This window comes from Condylura cristata, unplaced genomic scaffold (assembly GCF_000260355.1).
Source record: "Condylura cristata isolate star-nosed mole 26May11 unplaced genomic scaffold, ConCri1.0 scaffold00021, whole genome shotgun sequence".
Taxonomy (NCBI): Eukaryota; Metazoa; Chordata; class Mammalia; order Eulipotyphla; family Talpidae; genus Condylura; species Condylura cristata.
The window spans coordinates 29,563,153-29,580,625 of record NW_004567122.1 but is presented as its reverse complement, the minus strand read 5'-3'; the positions used below and the strand labels follow the sequence as shown (position 1 = coordinate 29,580,625).

The window sequence follows — 17,473 nt, the reverse complement described above, 5'->3', positions numbered from 1 at the left end:
CGAGACAAGACTCAGGCTCTGCCCACGACCCCTCGATGCCCACCTCCTAGAGCAATACCCCATAAATGGGGGAGAGGTCTGGCTGCAGCTGGGTGGAATGTCAGAGGAGGGCTATCTTACACAGTTAATCTCCCCAGAGCTGGCCCCCCAAGGGGCAAGCTTTCGATCCCAGGAGCCCCAGAGATCAGCTGGGGCATTGCCTTCATCTTCTCTCTGTGTCTAACCCCCTTCACCCCTCAATTTGGCCTCAAGGTCTGGCCGGGCTCCCAGCCAACTCCAGGCTCCCCTAAGGAGGACACTGTCCAGAGAAGCCTTGGGACCCTCTCCTGAGGAGCCAGAGGACTGAGATGATCTTTGACTCGGATTCCAGTTGGGATGGTTGTAAGGGGACACCTCAGGCTGAACGAGGCAAGCAAACCGCAGGCTCAGGCTTTCTGGGAGCCAGAAGAGGGAAAGCCTTTGCTGTGTAACCCTTTCAGCACCACACCCAGGCAGGACGCTGTCCTTTCTGCAGACCTGGCCTAGAGTCTGGTGGGAGGTGTGTTCCGGGAGGGTAGGGTGTCAGTTTCTGAATTCACTTCGACAGGCTTTGAAGAGAAGAGCCAGCTGGTGCTGCCAGCCTGGGCTGTCAGAGGTTTTTTTTTTGGGGGGGGGGGTGCTACAAGCACCTGGGACACCCAGGTTCCTTCAGGTTGCAGCATACTCTGTCCTCAGTGTCTGGGCCATCAGTCCCCACAGCCAGACAGGGCTGCATAAAAGCCATCCCCCAGGCAGCGGTACCGGGTTGAAGGCCAGACCTTCAGAGAAGAGGCACAGGCACACGGCCTCCAACGGGGCAGTGAGGGCGCAGGGAGCGGTGGAGACAGAGTGCAGGAAGCAACAGACTTCCTAAGGCCCCCAGTTGTCAGTGGGCTTCGCTGCCGTGGCCTCATCCTGGGCCTGCTGTCTCCCCACCCCCATGCTGCTCTTAGCCTGGCCCTCAGTGGGGAATCTAGGGTCCCCTCTCGACTTGGAGCTCGGGCCCCCAGCCCAGCTGGAATCTTCACTCTGACAAGGCGTTCTGTGGTGCTGTTTGGGGGCAAGTCCTGCCTCCCTCCCTCGGCCTGGGGAAGGGAGTGCAGGGCCCAGACCCGTCTGTCCATCCGTACCCCCCAGCAGCCTGAGCCGGTGGAGGGGGGGGGCGGGAAGAGGGCGGAGGGTGCGGGAGGGGAAGAGTTAAGACTCGCTGCTCCCCTCCCCCGGAGGGTGTGACCGCCTATAAGAAAGGCGCCGCGCTCGGGCGCTGGGGCTGCAGGCAGCGGGGGCGCAGCCGCTGCGGAGAGCTGAGGCCGTGTCTGCCTCCCGCGCCTCGCTCTGTCCCTTCGCCTGGGACCCTGGGCAGAATGTCGGAGTCCAGGAGGAGGGGCCGAGGCCGTGGCAAGAAAAACCGAGAAGGAAAGAAGCGGGAGCGGGAGCCCGAGACCGGGGAGAAAGGTAGGGCTCCTCCGCGCCCAGAAACCCGTTTCGCTAGGAGCAACCTGCCGCCTGCTCGCCCGCCCCCAGCGCCCTGCTGGTGAGTCTGGGCTAAGCCAGCAGCCGCGCTGTGACAGGCACCAAGGGGCGCCGGTGCCTGCAAGTGGCTGTGGCTGGGTGGGCAAGGGACTACTGTCCGGAGCCCACTAAGGGCTCTGTGTGCCCGTCCCTCCTCGCTGGGTCCTGCAGCAGGAGCTGCCTCCTGGTGCAGCCAGGAGGTCGCAGCTGGATGGAGCCGCAGGGGCCGGACAGGAAGACAGCAGCCCAGAGCCTTGGGGCCTGGCCTGGCCGTGGATTGCTCAGGGAGCTGTCACTGCCTCCCTTGCTGGAGTGTGCTCTGGGCTGCTCCCACCCCTGTGCCACACCTCCTTGAGTTCTGTTCAGCCATTGGAGCGTGGGCAGCACCGCCTGCCACCTCTGACACTCTGAGGGGATGCCCTAGCTGGTGAGCCCCCGGAAGTAGGGAGCTGCTGCCGCTTCTGTGACATATTTCCAGCAGAACTGACCAGGCTCGGGCTGCTGTGCCCTTCTGATCTTCAGGAGTGACTCCCTTGGGCCCTTGGATTCTGCCCCAGGGAGAGAGGGAGATGGATGGTGCTCTGGGTGAGCCTCGCTGTGTGCTGAGTCCTGCTTCGTGTCCTCTCTGGGAAGCTGCAGGATGAAGGAGGTGCAGAGCCTGGGGCCTCTCAGGCGTGGCCTGGGCAACTGAGCCGTCCTGAGACTGAACTCACAAAGTTGCAGAGATAAAGTGTCGGAACATCATCCCGGCACTCTCTGGAAAGTGATGCCCCTTTTGCTGGCTCTCTGCCCCTCCCACTGGAGTTCCTGTGAGCTGCAATGTGAAAATGGCTTCAAAGGAGCACTGGACCGAGAGCTGGGAGGCTTTGAGTATAGTTGAGAATTTGGCCAAGTTCCTTTTCTGAGTTTCTGTATAATGAGGGGGGAGGGTTAGCAAAGTAGCCTCCAAGGCCTCTCTACTGGAAGAACTGTGGAGTCAAACACCATCTTCTTCCTGCTGTCTTCAGCCCGGTGGCAAAGAAGCTAAGGGGACTTCAGGCCCGGTCTGTGTTCTTCTCATTAGAAAGTAAGCCTCCTTACTCACTGCTGCAGGGTAAGTCTAGAGTCACCCGTGACTCTGCCCCTGGCAGGCTGGCACAGACCCTGTGGATCCGGCCTGAATAGCATTTGGCTCTGCTGAAACTGCTCTTCTGTAGTGTGGGATGACTGCCCAAACTGCAGCAATTCAGGGTGCCTGTTTTCAGGGTCAAAATTCACAGGTGTGGCTCAGCTCCATGAGCTACTCTTCTCCCTCCATCCCCCCAGACACAGCCTGTCGTGGGCACTTTGGCAGGCTGGCTGGCCCCAAGCAGCCCCTCCAAAGTCAAGGCTGCAGGAGCTGAGCTGCTAGCAAGACACCTGGTGGGCTCCAGGGGGTGGGACTCGCTGGTGCCCAGGAAAGGAGTGCATGCGCCGCCCAGGGCGGAGTGCACACTGGGCCAGAGGGGCAGCGGGCGCAGAACCGGAGACTCCACGTGCCTCTTGGGGGCCTTTTCCAGCATCTTCTACACCTATGGGAAAATCCTTCTTGATGCGTAACTGGAATGCTTCCTGCTGTCTTTTCTTCTGTGTTCCCTCTTGTTCCCTGATTCGCAGTGGGCAGCCAGCTCTTCAGAATGCTCCGTCTCAAGGCCTGGACTAGAGGGATTTTGGAGGCCCAGGGAGGGTTAGGAAGGTCACGCTCCGAAACCAGGTTATCAGAGAAGGCACTATGTCCCTGTGCGGCACATGTGGTTTTTTCTTTCAAATTTTGTTGTTTCACCAATCTTTTACATAAGCATAACTTTGGGAGTACAACTTTACACCTCCCTGTGAGCACATGGAGACAGAACAGTCTTAAATACCTGCAATGTGACTAGGGCAGTCTGAGCCCAGCCACTGACTGTGGCTCACAGAGCTGGCGGCCTCCCTCCCAACTCTGCCCCGTTATGGATGCTCAGAGTGCCCCAGCAGGGAGAACCTGGGCCCAGGGCGGCTGGGGAGGGGTCCGAACCAGGCGCAGACATGCAAGGTATGAGCAGCGTGCCCACCAACATCTTCAGCTACAAGGGGAGGAAGCCTGGCACTTAGGGGGCAGAAAGAAGACCTTAATTAGTTGCCTTCTCCCCATCTCTGACCAGACAGCCCCGTCTCCTCCTTGACAACTAGCTGAAGGGGCACTCCCTCCCACACCGAGGCCAGCGTGGGAGAAGGGGCTGCCCTCTGCCTCTGTGGCAGCAGGGCCGGATGGGGCTGCAGGTGTGAGCTCTGCTGCATGACTCACTGAGAGTTCTCGGGGGCAATGCCAGTATCCCTACCAGGGGCTGGGCCCTCCCACCCCCACTCGCCCTTAGCGCTGGGGATTTGGGGGACATAGCTGGCACAGCCACAGCAGCCTTGGCAGCAATGTTGGAGGGAGGTGTAAGCACACTAGGGTCACCCCTTCTCTGCCTCTGGATGACCTCAGGCACTGCTTCCTCTCTCTGAGCCTCCTAGGATGCTGCTCTCACCTCAGACCTCCACCGCACAAGGGCAGAGCCCTAGCCCTTAGGCTTGTGTCTCAGAAAATCCAGAAGGGAAGAAAGCTGTGAGACGGGTGTTTGGGGATGTGGGCCCCAAGAAACTGATAACCCCTAAAGGTGCTGGTGTTTCGGAATAGCTTTGAAGTCAAATGCTTAGTCCCTCGCCTGCTCTGATGCTGGAGGGGTGGAGGGCAGCATGTGGGAACACCCGGGAGAGTGGAAATCTGTGCCAGCCCACAGGAGAACAGGGCACGGGCTTTGGTCTTCTGGGGTGCCCTGGGGGATGAAGGTGGGGTGGCAGCGCTAGCTGAGAATTCGGGAGTGTCTCATCTGACTGGCACGAACACCTCCTTGCGAGGACTTTCCCACCTCCCGTCTCTGGTCAAGACGCTGCCCAGCCCTCTGGACTGCCTTCAGGCAGCCCGGGCGGCCAAGTTGAGGTGGGGTGTGCCCTGTGCACTATTTGTGCCGCATCCGGGGATTGCTTTTGGTAGCCTCCCCCTCTGGCCTTGACCCCTGGTTGACCCTGCTGAGCTGGCCACCTGGAGCGGTCCTCCTGCCATTCTGGGTCCCAGCCTGTGCCTCATGCTCTCTCCGGCGCCCTGGCACCTCAGGGTTCATTAGAAACAATAACAACAAGCAGAGAGTGACTTTGTACTTCCCAACAGTCTTTCATCCTGAGAGCTCAAAGCAGTTTACAGACCAGGACTCATCGGTCTTCAGCCCTGTCCCAGGCGCTCAGCAGGGAGGGGGGATGAGGGGACAGAGGGCTCGAGTCTTTCCAGATTGGCACAGCAGTGGGGCTGGGGTAGGGCAGTGAGTCATCTGGGCTGGGGGAATCCGGTGGCCAGTAGGTCAGGATAGAAGTAAAATTGGAACAAGGCTCCAGGCTAGACACAAAGAACATTTCCAGCTGAAGACCAGGGCCTGGACCTTTCTCCCCTGGGCCCTCAGGCCTGTGCAGCTCTACGAGCTGCTGGAGGAAGAAGCAGCTTCATGGGAAGCAGAGTCCCTTGGCCTCCTATACTAGCAGGAATCTCAAGTGATACCTCTTAGTGCCCTCGGTGCTGGGAACTTCAGGCTCAAGTCAATGTAACCCTGAGCACAGGGCAATGCCAGAATGAAGACTGTACCCTTTGGGGGGAAGATGCTAACCCCACGTAGGAGGCAGTAGCCCTGACCTCGGGGTGGGCTTCCTGTGCATGTCAGTCCCCTCACCCTTCCAGCTGTCCCCTGCTCTCTGGGACCTGGGCTGGCCTGAGGGACAGTTGACATAGGGAAGAGAGAGGCTGGGTTGTTTTTTTTTTTTAAAGATTTATTTATTTCTTCGTACAGAACTGGGGTACAGGCCAGAGATGCGGAGGGTGAGAGGATTCACCAGAGACAGAGTGGGGAGCAGAACAGGCAGATTGACGAAGTACACTTCTGAGGGGAGCAGCGGGCGGGTCAGGAGAGGTCTGCCACGCCATGTGGTCTCCTCCGGGGGCAGTCGGGAATCGAACTCATGAGGAAGTGGCCTAAGCTTCTTTGTGCAGTGCTTTAACCCGCTGCGCCACCACGGAGGGCCAAAAGAGGCTGGGTTTTTTTAAAAGCATCACTGAAACTTGAGACCTGAAGGCCCATCAGAACCACGTTGTGGTGTGTCCCCTCCATTTCTGAACCAGTAACACCCCAGTCATAACTTAGCAGGGGCTAAGTGATAGCACAACCACTCCCTCTTCCCCCACCTCTGGCCTGGCCTAACCATCCCTTTCTGTGGACCTCCAGGTCTCGGCCTGTACTAGCTCTACAGCGGCATGTGTTTTCATTTGCTCTGTGCACTCCTTTCTGTAAGCTTCACTGAATTCTGCTGTGTGAATAAATCACAGACCCTGCCCTCAGGAAGTTCAGACAGGTCCTCACACAGATGCCTGCGATTGGAGCCAAGTGTTAGACCAGAGATAAGTGCTGTATATGGGAAGGGAAGAATGGTTTGTTCTCCTAGGAGGGAGGCTGGAGGTGTCATACCCCTCAAATAGAGGTGACATTTGAGCAGAAGCTCAATGGGTAGTTGGTGGGAATGTTTCTGTACTGATTCTCTGAAGTGCCAGTCCATTTTCTATGAAGTGTTGGTGTTATTGCATTATTTCCGCTTTACCAGTAAGAAAACTGAGGCAGGGAGAGTTTGCAGCTTGCCTGGGATGGGCTGTGTATTAGTGGCACGATGGGATCTTAAACTCAGGTCTGGCCCTGCTCTCCCACGCCACGCACAGTCTGACCTGCACCGGACTCTCCCTGTGCCCCCCAAGAAAGAAGCAGCAAAGGGCAAAATGATGCTCATCGGTCGGCCGGTTGGGCCAAACGCATGCCATCAGCTGGTCAGATATTTATTTCCTGGACTCTCTGTGGAGCCTAGAGGAGGCAAAAATGAGCAGGCCGAGCCCCTGCCTCATAGGAGCTGGCAGTGTGACGGCGATAGTTAAGTGTGAACAGGACCACGAGCCCTGCATGGGTGGGCTGCTCGGGCCCTAAGGCCACAGCAGCAGGCAGGCGTCGCTGGGGAGGCTGAGCATGAAAGATCAGTGGTCAGGCCAGAAACCAAGCTGGGGGGGGGCAGAGAAGCTGGGGGGGGGCATGTTTAACCCTGGTCTGGGTAGTTTCTGATCTTAATGGAGACCCTCTTATCAAAGGTGAATGTTCAAGCAACTGGAGCCTGATTTAAAGCATAAACTGGAAACTGGCTAGAAGTGCAAATTCTCAGGCCCCACCTTGACCTGCTGAATCAGAAGCCATGGGAAGGGGCAGTGTGTATTCTCAGCCAGCCCACCGCTCACTTGTGCTGTGGGCTGAGGTTTGAGCATTGATGGTTAGTTGGGCCTTCCCTTATGCCAGACACGATGCATGGGGGCTACAAAGAGAATGGGGAGTGGGCTCACCCCCTTTGGGTCAGGCAGACATGCACAGACCTGACCCTGGCAAGGGCTAGCACAGAATGTCCAGAAGGAGAGACTCGCTCTGATCAGAGGAACCTGGGGAGCTCTCTGGAGGAGATGGGCTGAGGGAGACCTTGGAGAATGGCAGAGCCATGGTGAATCTAAAGGGGATGACTTGAGCAAAAGGGTGGGGGCCAGAGCGGAGGGCAACATACAGTCCTGAAGCTCCATGGCCCAGCAGGGTGCAAGGCAGGCAGGAGTCTGGTGCCACACAGCAGGTGTCATGAATGCCAACCTGGTCAGAGCAGCTGTTCAGGCAGCAGCAGCCCCCATGGGTGTGTGGAAGGATGGGCAAGGGAGAGCCTCGTCGGGGCTCCCGTGATTGTTCCAGCCCTTGGGCCGTGGTGAGAGGGCTCCTGTGGGCTGTGGGCTTTGCAGTGCAATAGCTCACTTACTGGCGACATTCAGACAGGTTCTTGAGGTGACTTCTGCTGCAGTGGAGGCCACATCTGAGCTCAGGGTCCAGCATCTCACCATTCAGATGAGGAAACTTAGATGCAGAGAGAGGTCCACACACCAATAGAGCAGGCGTTGACAGCTGCGGAGAGAGAGGGATAGCGCAGTCACTGCCTGTCTCTGCAGCTCCAGTCTCAGCCCTGAGTGCGCCGCGATCCCGTCGGAATTCCCTGCAGCTCTGTGTACGCTTGGTCTCCCGCCAGTCTTTGGAACCTGTGGTTTTCTGAAGTTGCCTGGAGCCCTGTCCCCCTACTCTTTTTTTTTTTTTTAATGCAGCAATATTTATTTATTTATTTAAATTTCATTTGTTTATTTGTTTGTTTGTTTATGTATTTATGTATTTATTTATTTATTACATCACTCTTCATTTTGTGCATTTTTTTCATCTCGGTTGTAATCCCCGTGGACTTCCCACCACCACTTCACCCTACTCTGAAACAATTGTTCATCCTGCAGCCCAGCACAGGCTTTGCTTGCTGCACTGAGCTTCCCTTGACCCCGAAGTGAGGCGGGAGAGCAAGGTGTGTGCCCAGGGCCTCACCACAGCACTCATCCCACTGTGGAGGCGAAGCTCTGCTCAGCTAGATTCTCCCACCAGCACTGAGACCTGTCATGTGGCCCTCAGCACATGGCATGAGCTGAGTGCCCAGCGCTCACTTGCATGAACAAGTGAAAGAGAATGTTCCTTCAATTCTTTTGGAGACCTGGCTGCTTAAGCTCAGGGTCTGGTCCCCGCAATGCTGGGGCAGCCTGGTGGACCAGGCAAGAACTGTCCTTCAGGGAGGCCCTGATGCCGTCATCCTCCCTGCTCTCCAGGACAGGTGCTTGTTTTGACTGAGGGGAGGGAAAGGCAGAGTTAGGGGGAAAGGGCTGGCTTGGCCATCAGGGGCCCCCGCCCCGCAGCAGTCTTGTTCTCAGGCAGTCACTGTCTGGCCTAGCGTGTTCAGGAATAGATCAGTGCTCTGACACATCCTCTCCCAGGGGTGCCCACAGTCTAGAAAGTTAAAGCCTGGTTTGCTCCTAGTGATGCAGGTGAAATGCCCAGCGAGCCCTGTGAGGCAGACACTCCTGCTGGCAGGGCGGGTTAGGGGAGGCGGCGGCCTGTAAGCGATGGAGGAATTTAGACAAATAAGAGCTGCCAGTTACCGCGATTTCAGGCCCTGTGCTAACTTCTTGACACATATAACCCCCAGTTAATTCTCACCAGGCTTAAGTGGGTGAGATTGTCCCTCTGTTACAGACAAGGAAATGAATTCTCAGAGAGGTTTAGTAACTTCTCTAGTTATACAAGACACGGGGCAGAGCCAGAACGCAACCCCAGACCCGCCTAGCCTGGTAGCCTGTGTGTTTTTGTGGGGAAGGAGGTAGGGATCATGAGCAGAGCCATAGAAGCAGGTAGAACAGAGTAGGCATGTCCAGGGAATAGCCAGTGATTTGATTTGCCTAGCATATTCAACTCCTGGAGGGAAATGGTAAAAGAAGAAAGACGGGTGTGGGCGGGAAGAGCGCCTATTCCCTGACCCAGCAAACTACCCCAAGGGAAAGGACACCTTTCTTCAGTGGTCATCACAGAGCCAAGGCAGGCTCTGAATGCCAGAGAGGCCCACGGAGGCACATCTGTCGAGTGTCCACCGCTAGTGGCATGGAGCACAGCAGGCCCTGAACCAGGGGCTAGCAGGTGGAGGACTATGAGGGTAAGAGGTCATGAGGGCACTTGGAAGGTGAATGGCCTGGGCCTTTGGGTAGAGTCAGTGTTTCCATGTGCCAAGATGACTGAAGAGGGGTCTAGAGCAAAGAGTGGTGGTGGGAGAGAAGGTGGGGAGACTGGCTTCCCATGTTTTGTATTTGGGCTAATGACTGAATAGCCAGGCAGTGATTTGTTTTGGGGTGAGTTCCTTCAAGCCCTCTCTCTCTCACTAGCCTGCACCCTAGAAACCACACCCCAACCCTCCCAGGCTCCAGTGTGCCTAGGCCATATTCTCCTTGAAGTGGGGTTTGGGGGGTGGGCAGGGCCTATGGCAGCTTGGGTTCTCTGCACCTACAGGGGTATCTGCATTGCATTTGGTGAGCATGCAGGGCCAGATGCTCCCCTGTCTCCGGCTGTTAAAGCCTTCCCTGGATCCCCAGTGCCTCTCGAATTTTTGTATTTTTATTTTATTTCTAAAGCCCACATGAACTTGACAGTGAATTCCATCATAGGCCTGCTTGCTTTAATATAGAGATGCTGGTTTCCCTTCCTGATGAACTTGGCAGACCCTCTAGAAAGAAGCCCTGCCATCGTCATCCTGTGGCTTTTTTTATCCCAACTGGAAAAGTCACACTTGCCTGGTGTAAGCCGTTTTCTCTTTGCCTGCTCGTCCTGCAATGCCCAAGCCCCAGAGCTTCAGAAACAACCTTCTTCAGCAGGCTGAAAGGGTGGGAAGTGCAGGTCCAGAGAGGATGGGGGCCCTGGGCGCTCTCTCGTCCTCCCCCCTCCATCCTTCCCTCTACCTATCCCTCCATAAAGAGCTTTCTCTTACTCCATTCCTCTGAAAATTGGTAGAGTGTAATTTATAGGTGAGTCAGCTGAGGTCCAGAGAGGCTAAACCACTTACCTCAAGGTGAACAGCTAGAAAACCAGGACACTGCAGCAAAGACCTGACTGCCTGTGTCCCTCTGACTCATATGTGCCAACTTTAGATATCTGTGGCTTGTGCCCCAAGTCCTGGTTAGAACCAAGGGAGTCTCTGTGTTTGTCAAGAGCCCATAAGCCACCCCAGTAGCTGGTTCTCTGCTCCGAGAACACAGGCAACAACTTCCCCCCACCGCCCTCATCATGCCCTCACTTGCCAGCCCTGAATCCAAGGCCTGGTAGCACCTGACTCTCCTGGCGGAGCTCAAGGCTCCAAGCTGTCAGCATTTCTGTCAGGCTGCCTGGCTCCTGGCAGAGGGGGGCTGGAGGTGGCCATGGTGGTGGCGCTGGTGGTCAGGCCAGGCCTGTTCTTACCCTGCACTCACAGGGGTCTGAGAGCAAGAGATGTGGGTGAGGCGCTGAACGGGCAGACAAAGCTTTGAGGCAGAAACCATTTCTGTTGATCTTGGAGCTGCCAAGCCCTATCTCCTCCTTCCCCCTTCCCTCTTCCCCTCCCTCTCTAGCTCCCATCCCCTGCCAGCGCTCCTGGCCTTTATCTCTACCTTGCAACTAAAGTGCCAGGCACCTGGCCTGCTGAGCTGCAAGCCCATCAGCCCCCCGGCTGGCTTTCCTGGGAACAGGAAAGGCTCTGCTCCCCAGTCCCGGTGGAGCCCTCAACAGGAGGCAGAGCCTGACCTGAGAGCAGGGCTGTGTAGTCTTGTTCACACCAACCCCCAACACCTGGTGGGTGCCTGCTACGTACGGGCTAGTGGAGGTGGCCGGTGAGAAGCGGGCACAGCCAGCCTAGGTACCAGGCTGGGCCTGGTTGGTCAAAGAAACGTGGTTCAGAGACAACCAAGAGGCCCGGCGGGCACACACACTCCCTTGGGGAGCCCGGCCCGTGACTATGGAGGGACGGCCTCGCACGGGAGAGAGACTGGCTACCTGCTTCAGAGTCAGCGCTCGGTGCCCATTTAAACCAGCTGTGTTTTTAGGTGTTATTTTTTTTTTTCTTTTTCATTTGAACTTGGAGTCTGTAATTAACCTCCAATAGGTCACAGTCCCTTTGTGGGTGGGAGGGGGAGGGGAGAGGGCCGACCTACAGCCCGCCAGCAGCAGGACAGTGGGAGACTTTGATGCCAGGCAGGCAGGCGGCATTGTCTCCAGGTGTTGCCCTGCAAAGGGGACTGCTCAGCCTTAGTCATGAGGTGAGGATCATTAACCCTTTTAAGAGTCCGCTGCCCCTGCCCCCTAGGTGCTGGGAGGGAGGCCGGGCCAGGTCCTCCCTGGCTGGGCTTCCCGGCCACGTCCTGGGCGTCTGTCTTGCTTTCAGATCTCTGCAGGCTCCGCACCCACCGCCCACTGCCGAGAGGAATGAGGTCAAGCTCCTGGCAGCAGCGGTACCTCCTGGCCTCGGGGCTGGGATGTGGGAAAGGAGCAGCCTTGGTTGTTCTTGCTGTTGTTGTTATCTCTAGTGAGGTGCTTTCTGGGATTCCCTGTCAAACAGACACAGGCCAGATGCCCTGGCTTGGCATCGGGCGATGAGGAAGCAGAGGCCATTAGACGCCCTGAGGCCCAACTTGTGGCAACTGGGATATGTCTTAAGGTTCTGAAGGACCCTCCTCAAGGGATCCTTTTATGGAGGGAGACCTGGGTCATCTCTGAGAGACCTTCCCGTGATTGGCATAAAACTGCCAAAGGAGTTACCCCCCAACCCCCATCACTGCAGAGAGCACTCGTCCTGCTACTTAGGTGGGAAAGGAGGAGAGGAAAGAAGTGAGCTGGACAAAGTGGCCTTTCCAGGAGAACGGGTACCCAACAGAGAGGGCTTGGGCCAAGAAGAGGACGTTAGGGGAGACGAAGGCAGAGCCACCCCACGCCCAAGGGCCACCCAGGCCCCCACTGTGCCTCCCAACCCTCCACCTTGGGAACCGGGTCTCAGACATGCAGGGGGCGAGCCCCAACCTTCTTGAGCACACATTCTTCCTCTTGCCTCCTGCTGTCCCCCATCAGTCCACTGTCCTGTGCGCTGAGCCTCTGCAGCTCCTTGGGGTGGGAGCATGCGTGGGTCCTCAGGACTGCAAATCCTCTTTGTCTGCAAAGCTGAGTTTATAGAGAAGTTTACTGCAGTATTATTAACATTAGCAGAAAGTTGGACTGGAAATAACCTACCCAGTTCATCTGAGCAATGGAATATTATGCAGTCGTTAAAGTGATTTGCATCTGTATCTCTAGACTTGATATCATGTTTTTGTCATAGATTATAAACTGAGAAAAGTAGGATATAAAATATTTTTAAAAGAAAATTCTTGCAGAAGATACTTGAAGAAGTTCACAGTGGTTTTCTCTCTGATGGTAAATGCATTGATTTAAATGTGTATTTCTTTACCCTTACTTGTAGAGTTTTTCTACAATGAAAATGTATTGTCTGATGTGATGAGCTAACTGCTGGGGTGGAGTAGTTACCCCATACAGGGCTGGGCCATTTCTGTCTGGACAAAGCACACAATCTGGCTCCCAGTCGCCCGCATAAACCCGTGCTGACTGACTGCGGCTTAGTGCCTTCCCCTGGCGTACTTCTTCCACTCTTCCATATTCATCTTCCATCCCAGGAAGTTGTTGCTCAGCCTGGTTTGGCTCTGGCCCCAAGACACGCTTGAGACACAGTACAGAGGTCTCTCTGCCACATGCTGGCTTCACATTCTGCGCCCTGGGCTGACAAAGAGACCCAGACAATTCTGCGCCCCGCTGAGAGGGCGCCCAGGCAGGCGCTGCTGCTGGCTGGGTCTTGGTTCAGGTCCCATAGCACTGTCTCCAGATCCTCCACAGCCTGCTGTGTCAGCCCCTCAGCTTTATCCCAGGGGCCCCCGGGGCTGGTACCAGATCCATTGGCTGGAAGCCACGGTGAGAGAAGCCATGGTGGCTCCAGAGAAGCAGGAACGAAAAACGCACAAAGTAAGATCTGGCTGTTTTGTAGCTTTAGGCCCATCACAGCTATGAAGCAAATGACGGGCCGTCTTCCAGAGGATGCTCACGTCATTCCGGAAGCCTGGTGAGGCTCAGGGTTCAGGAGGGAGGGTGCATAGGCCCTTTGAGTGCTGTTCTGGATGCTCTGCAGGGTATGTGCTCTTTTCTGCCACCTGAGCTGCTACCCCTCCCCACAAGCGATTCCCCTGAACCAAAACATACAGCCTGTTCTCAGGGTCTTACTTCCTTTCAAAGTGCCCATCCTTGGTTTTTCAAAGAGCTGTGAACTTAGGGACTGAGATTAGCAGCTGCTAACGCAGGAGACCAGGTTCCTAGCAGCTCAGATGATTTTTTGGAGATGCCATTAAGAAGAATCTTCATAAAGAACACAGCATGCTTCAAATGTAGACTTATTTTTGATTCTGTCTTCCTTTCAACGGGTGCATCTGTCTCTCTAAAATTCAGGCTCCCTGAGAGCAGGAGCCGTCTCCGGCTTATTCACTGCCACGGACTCAGGACCCGGAGCAGTGCCGGGCGTGTCGTAGGCCAAGAGTGGCCAGAAGCCTGACTGCAAGTGCATCGCGTGGGTTGTTCTGAGCAAGTGGACTGTGAGTGGTGGCTCCTGGCCACACTGGGCTTGCATTTGATGGGGGTGAGCTCCTGTGGCCTGTAGTGGAGTCCTGTACTTTCCACAAGTGGCTGGAGCCACTTTCAAAGTCCTCTAAATTGGGTCCACCAGGTGTCTCCCCTGTCCCCTGGCTCATTGGGAGGGAAGTGACCACAGGTGGGGGTGGTAGGGACAGGGGCCCTCTTGTCTCAGGACTGCAACAAAGGCCACGGCTCCCCAAGCAGAAGGCCCTCTCAGAAACCGAGAAGAGCACTCTGTCCCCAGACAGGGGAGTGGCGTCTAGTTGGAAGTCACTAGTTGACCGAGGGGGCAGATCGTTGGGTATCAAGTCAACCTCCGAGCAGAGCTGCCTGTGAGCTGTGTCCAGCGTGTCAGTCACTGGGCAATGTCTGCTCCCAGGAGGTGTGCTTTCCTGTATGTGTGCGTATATTTTTATGCTAGAAAACCCCTAAGGAGCCTTCAAAATCCACATACCTGGACTGGCCCTCACAAGTTCTGCTTCAGAATATTCAGGATGTGTTCCAGACAACTCCATAATGGTTAAAGCTTCCCATTTGATTCTTCAAGAGTATTCAAGGTTAAGAATTACTACTTCAGTGATTGGGACCCCAGAGCAAGCAGACGAAGGGGGTTGCCAATAAGGCGGGAGGATGCTGAGGCAGGACTGCAGTCACACTTATAATCATGAAGTTCCGGAAAATTCAATGGTTAGTGGGAGTCACAAAAGATACACAAGGGAAAAAAACAGTATAAAAGTGTAAGAAGCAGGTAATTGGGGGGGGGGAATTGTAGCAGTTAATAGACTTGATATTTATAAAGAACTTTTACAGATCAATAAAAGGATGAGCTCCCACTAGAAGAAGAAAAAAAAAAAAAGAGTGCAGACAAGAATAGGCAATTCAAAAAGATATACAATGGGCCGATACACTCTGGAAAAGCAGGTCAGCCTCACCAACAATCAAATAAATGCAAATGAAGACAACAAAGAGACGTTATCTTTTGCCTAGCTAATTGGTGAAGATTAAATACATGATAATACCTCATGTTGGTGAGGGTGTGGAAAAAACAGACACTGCCATTCACGGGTGGGAGTGCAAATTAATGCAACCTTTCCAGAAGGCAATTTGGCAAGGAAGATTGCATACCCTTTTGACACAGCATTTCCACCTTTAGGAGGATCGCCTTAGGAAATAGTCATGGATAATAATAACAGTAATAGCTAACCTTTATTAAATGTTCCGTGTCTGCATGCATTATGTCATCACCATCACCCCATCATCCCACTGGGTAGGAGCTATCATCACCTGTCTGACACTGATGAGGAAACTGAGGCGCAAAAAGATTAAGTCTAGGAGCTGAGCACACAAAGCTGCGCTACAAAACCTGGATTTGAACTCAGGTGGTCTGAGCCAGGGGCCACACTGCCCATGTGCAGTATACACTGGGATGTACAGAGGATGCACACACTGGACACAGCTGCAGGGCTCTTCCTCCAGGATTATTTGTAATTGGGGGAAGGGGAGGGCAAGGAAGGAGGCATGCCAGAATCCCCAAAATGGGAATTGGGACCATAAAGTATACTATATCTATAAAGGAGTGCTAGTACTATGCAACTGTGAAAATGATGCTATCTTAAAAGTAGTGTAAAAACTGAGGTTTTTTCGGCTTATCCATAAACAGTCTCTGAAAGAATACAAACGGAAATGAGCGAATTGGTTGCCTCCTGAAAAGGAGTGTTGCTGTGGTCAGAGAAGTTTAAGATCTGGATTTGCTTTTTAAGCCATTTCCCCTTCACTTCCTGAATTTCAAATCATGGGACTATATTATCATTAAAATGCGTATCTATAAATTCATATAAGATTTATTATACAATCTGTTCCACATAACTTGCTTTCCTTGAAATGCTACTAAGAATTCTAAGAAAGAAGTTCCAAGGCTCTCACTTATTTGGAGAATCATAATAAAGTCCATGAAAATAGTTCTCTATGTACATGTTCCCCAACTGATTGACTGACTCATGGAACTCTTTTTACTGAGTAATATCTGTTATCTCCCTGGATATTCATGTCCTATAGAATTGGGTTTGGAAAATGTTACTAATTTTTATGGCCAAAAAAACATGCCACTGGTCCTGATCCTGCTTTGTTAAAAGCGTTTGCGAGAGAGAGAGAGTTTTGGGCTAGTGGATCATCTTTTTTCTTCTTTTACCCTTCTGTATTATTTAGTTTCCAAAAACCAACAAGACCATTTCACAAGTACTCTATGTAACACATTTTCAAGGCCTTGGAAGCCCTTTTTCTTCAGGTTCTCTGCCCCCCTCCCCCACTTCCACCTACTCCCAATTTAGGAGCTCAGGATTACGTTCGGTGGGGGCCCCTGTGCATAGAGCCAGGGTGGGCTGACTGTCTCCAGAGGACCCTCCCTTCTGCTGTTGAAAGGACTCTAACAACGGCCGCCGTTCCTCACGGGAAGAGGAGGCTGCAGAAGCAGCAGAGCCTGCTACCGGCCTCACCCGTTGTCAGTCCGGGTGCCTGGACTTCAGTCCCAGCTCTGTGGCTGCCTGGCTGTGTGACCTTGGTCAAGTCTCTTAACCGCTCGGTCTCATCCTGACTCCATTTGTAATGGCACTTGCCTTCCGGAGCTCGGGTGCAGATGAGAGTGCGCCAAGGCAGCCACCTCCTGTAAAGGCGGTCCCAGTGGAAATTATTACAAGCAGCAGGGAGCACGGCTTGCCCTCGCCTGCCTGGCAACGGGGCGCTCTTCCCTTTGCTTTCTTTTCTTTCCCTTAGGATTGTGGGTGGGGAAGGATGAAGTGGTGAGCATGGGAGACTGGGGCATGTACAAGTCAAATGGTATTTGCAGCCCTGCATCCATGGTTGGGTCTGTGCCTTTCCCCACACAGCTCCCCACTTCTCCCCTTCACATCAGCACAGCCCCAAACCACATGTGATTCTCCCAAGCCCAGCTTTGACTCTGCCTGCACCCCCTCCTTCCAGCCCCATCCTTCGCTCTTTGGTTAACTGATTTGCTCAGTGGCCTGGGCTAGGGAGGGGCTCTATGCTGTGGGATCAATACCGGGTTACGACTCCCCTGCCAGCCCTAACTTCCTGAGCACCAGAGCTGGGCCTGTCATTGTGGTCCCCTTGCATCCTCAGGGCTCAGCTTGGGCCTGGGGGTCTGGGACAGGAGCTAGACCCTCACCTCTGAAGTTTGAGGAGACCTGCCTTTGTCCTAGTTCTGTCATCTTGGGGAAATGACTTCACCATTTGGAGTCTCAGTTTTGCCACTTATAACAGAGTTTAATCTGTGCAATGAACTCATGGACTTACTTTCATAATCTCCTCTGTACGAGTATAGATGTATGTAAAGTTCCTATGCACCAGGAAAAATCCTAAGTGGGAAGCGCGTTGATGTCACTGCAGACCTCTGAATGCTTGTGGAACTGAACTAGGAAACGAGCAGGAGGGCGGTGACCCTTCTTCCATCGTTCAGGCTGGGCGCTGCTGCCCCCACCACACACCCCATGCTCACTTCCCTGCCTTGTACCCCCACAGCCACCCGGCCCAAGCTGAAGAAGATGAAGAGCCAAACGGGGCAGGTGGGTGAGAAGCAATCGCTGAAGTGCGAGGCAGCAGCGGGGAACCCCCAGCCCTCCTACCGCTGGTTCAAGGACGGCAAGGAGCTCAACCGCAGTCGTGACATCCGCATCAAGTACGGCAATGGCAGGTGAGCCCTCCATCCACCCTGCCCCTTACCCCCGGAAACAGGG

General features: G+C 54.5%; 1 protein-coding gene across 2 annotated transcripts in view; it reads left to right on the top strand.

The window, feature by feature from the left end:
* NRG2 (neuregulin 2) overlaps window positions 1-17,473 on the top strand; it is a 161,710-nt gene that overhangs the window by 111,977 nt on the left and 32,260 nt on the right. For both annotated transcript variants that reach the window (XM_012728048.1, XM_012728049.1), the window contains exon 2: window positions 17,259-17,430. In XM_012728048.1, coding sequence (XP_012583502.1) covers window positions 17,259-17,430 — 172 coding nt within the window. The remainder of the gene's footprint in view (window positions 1-17,258; window positions 17,431-17,473) is intronic.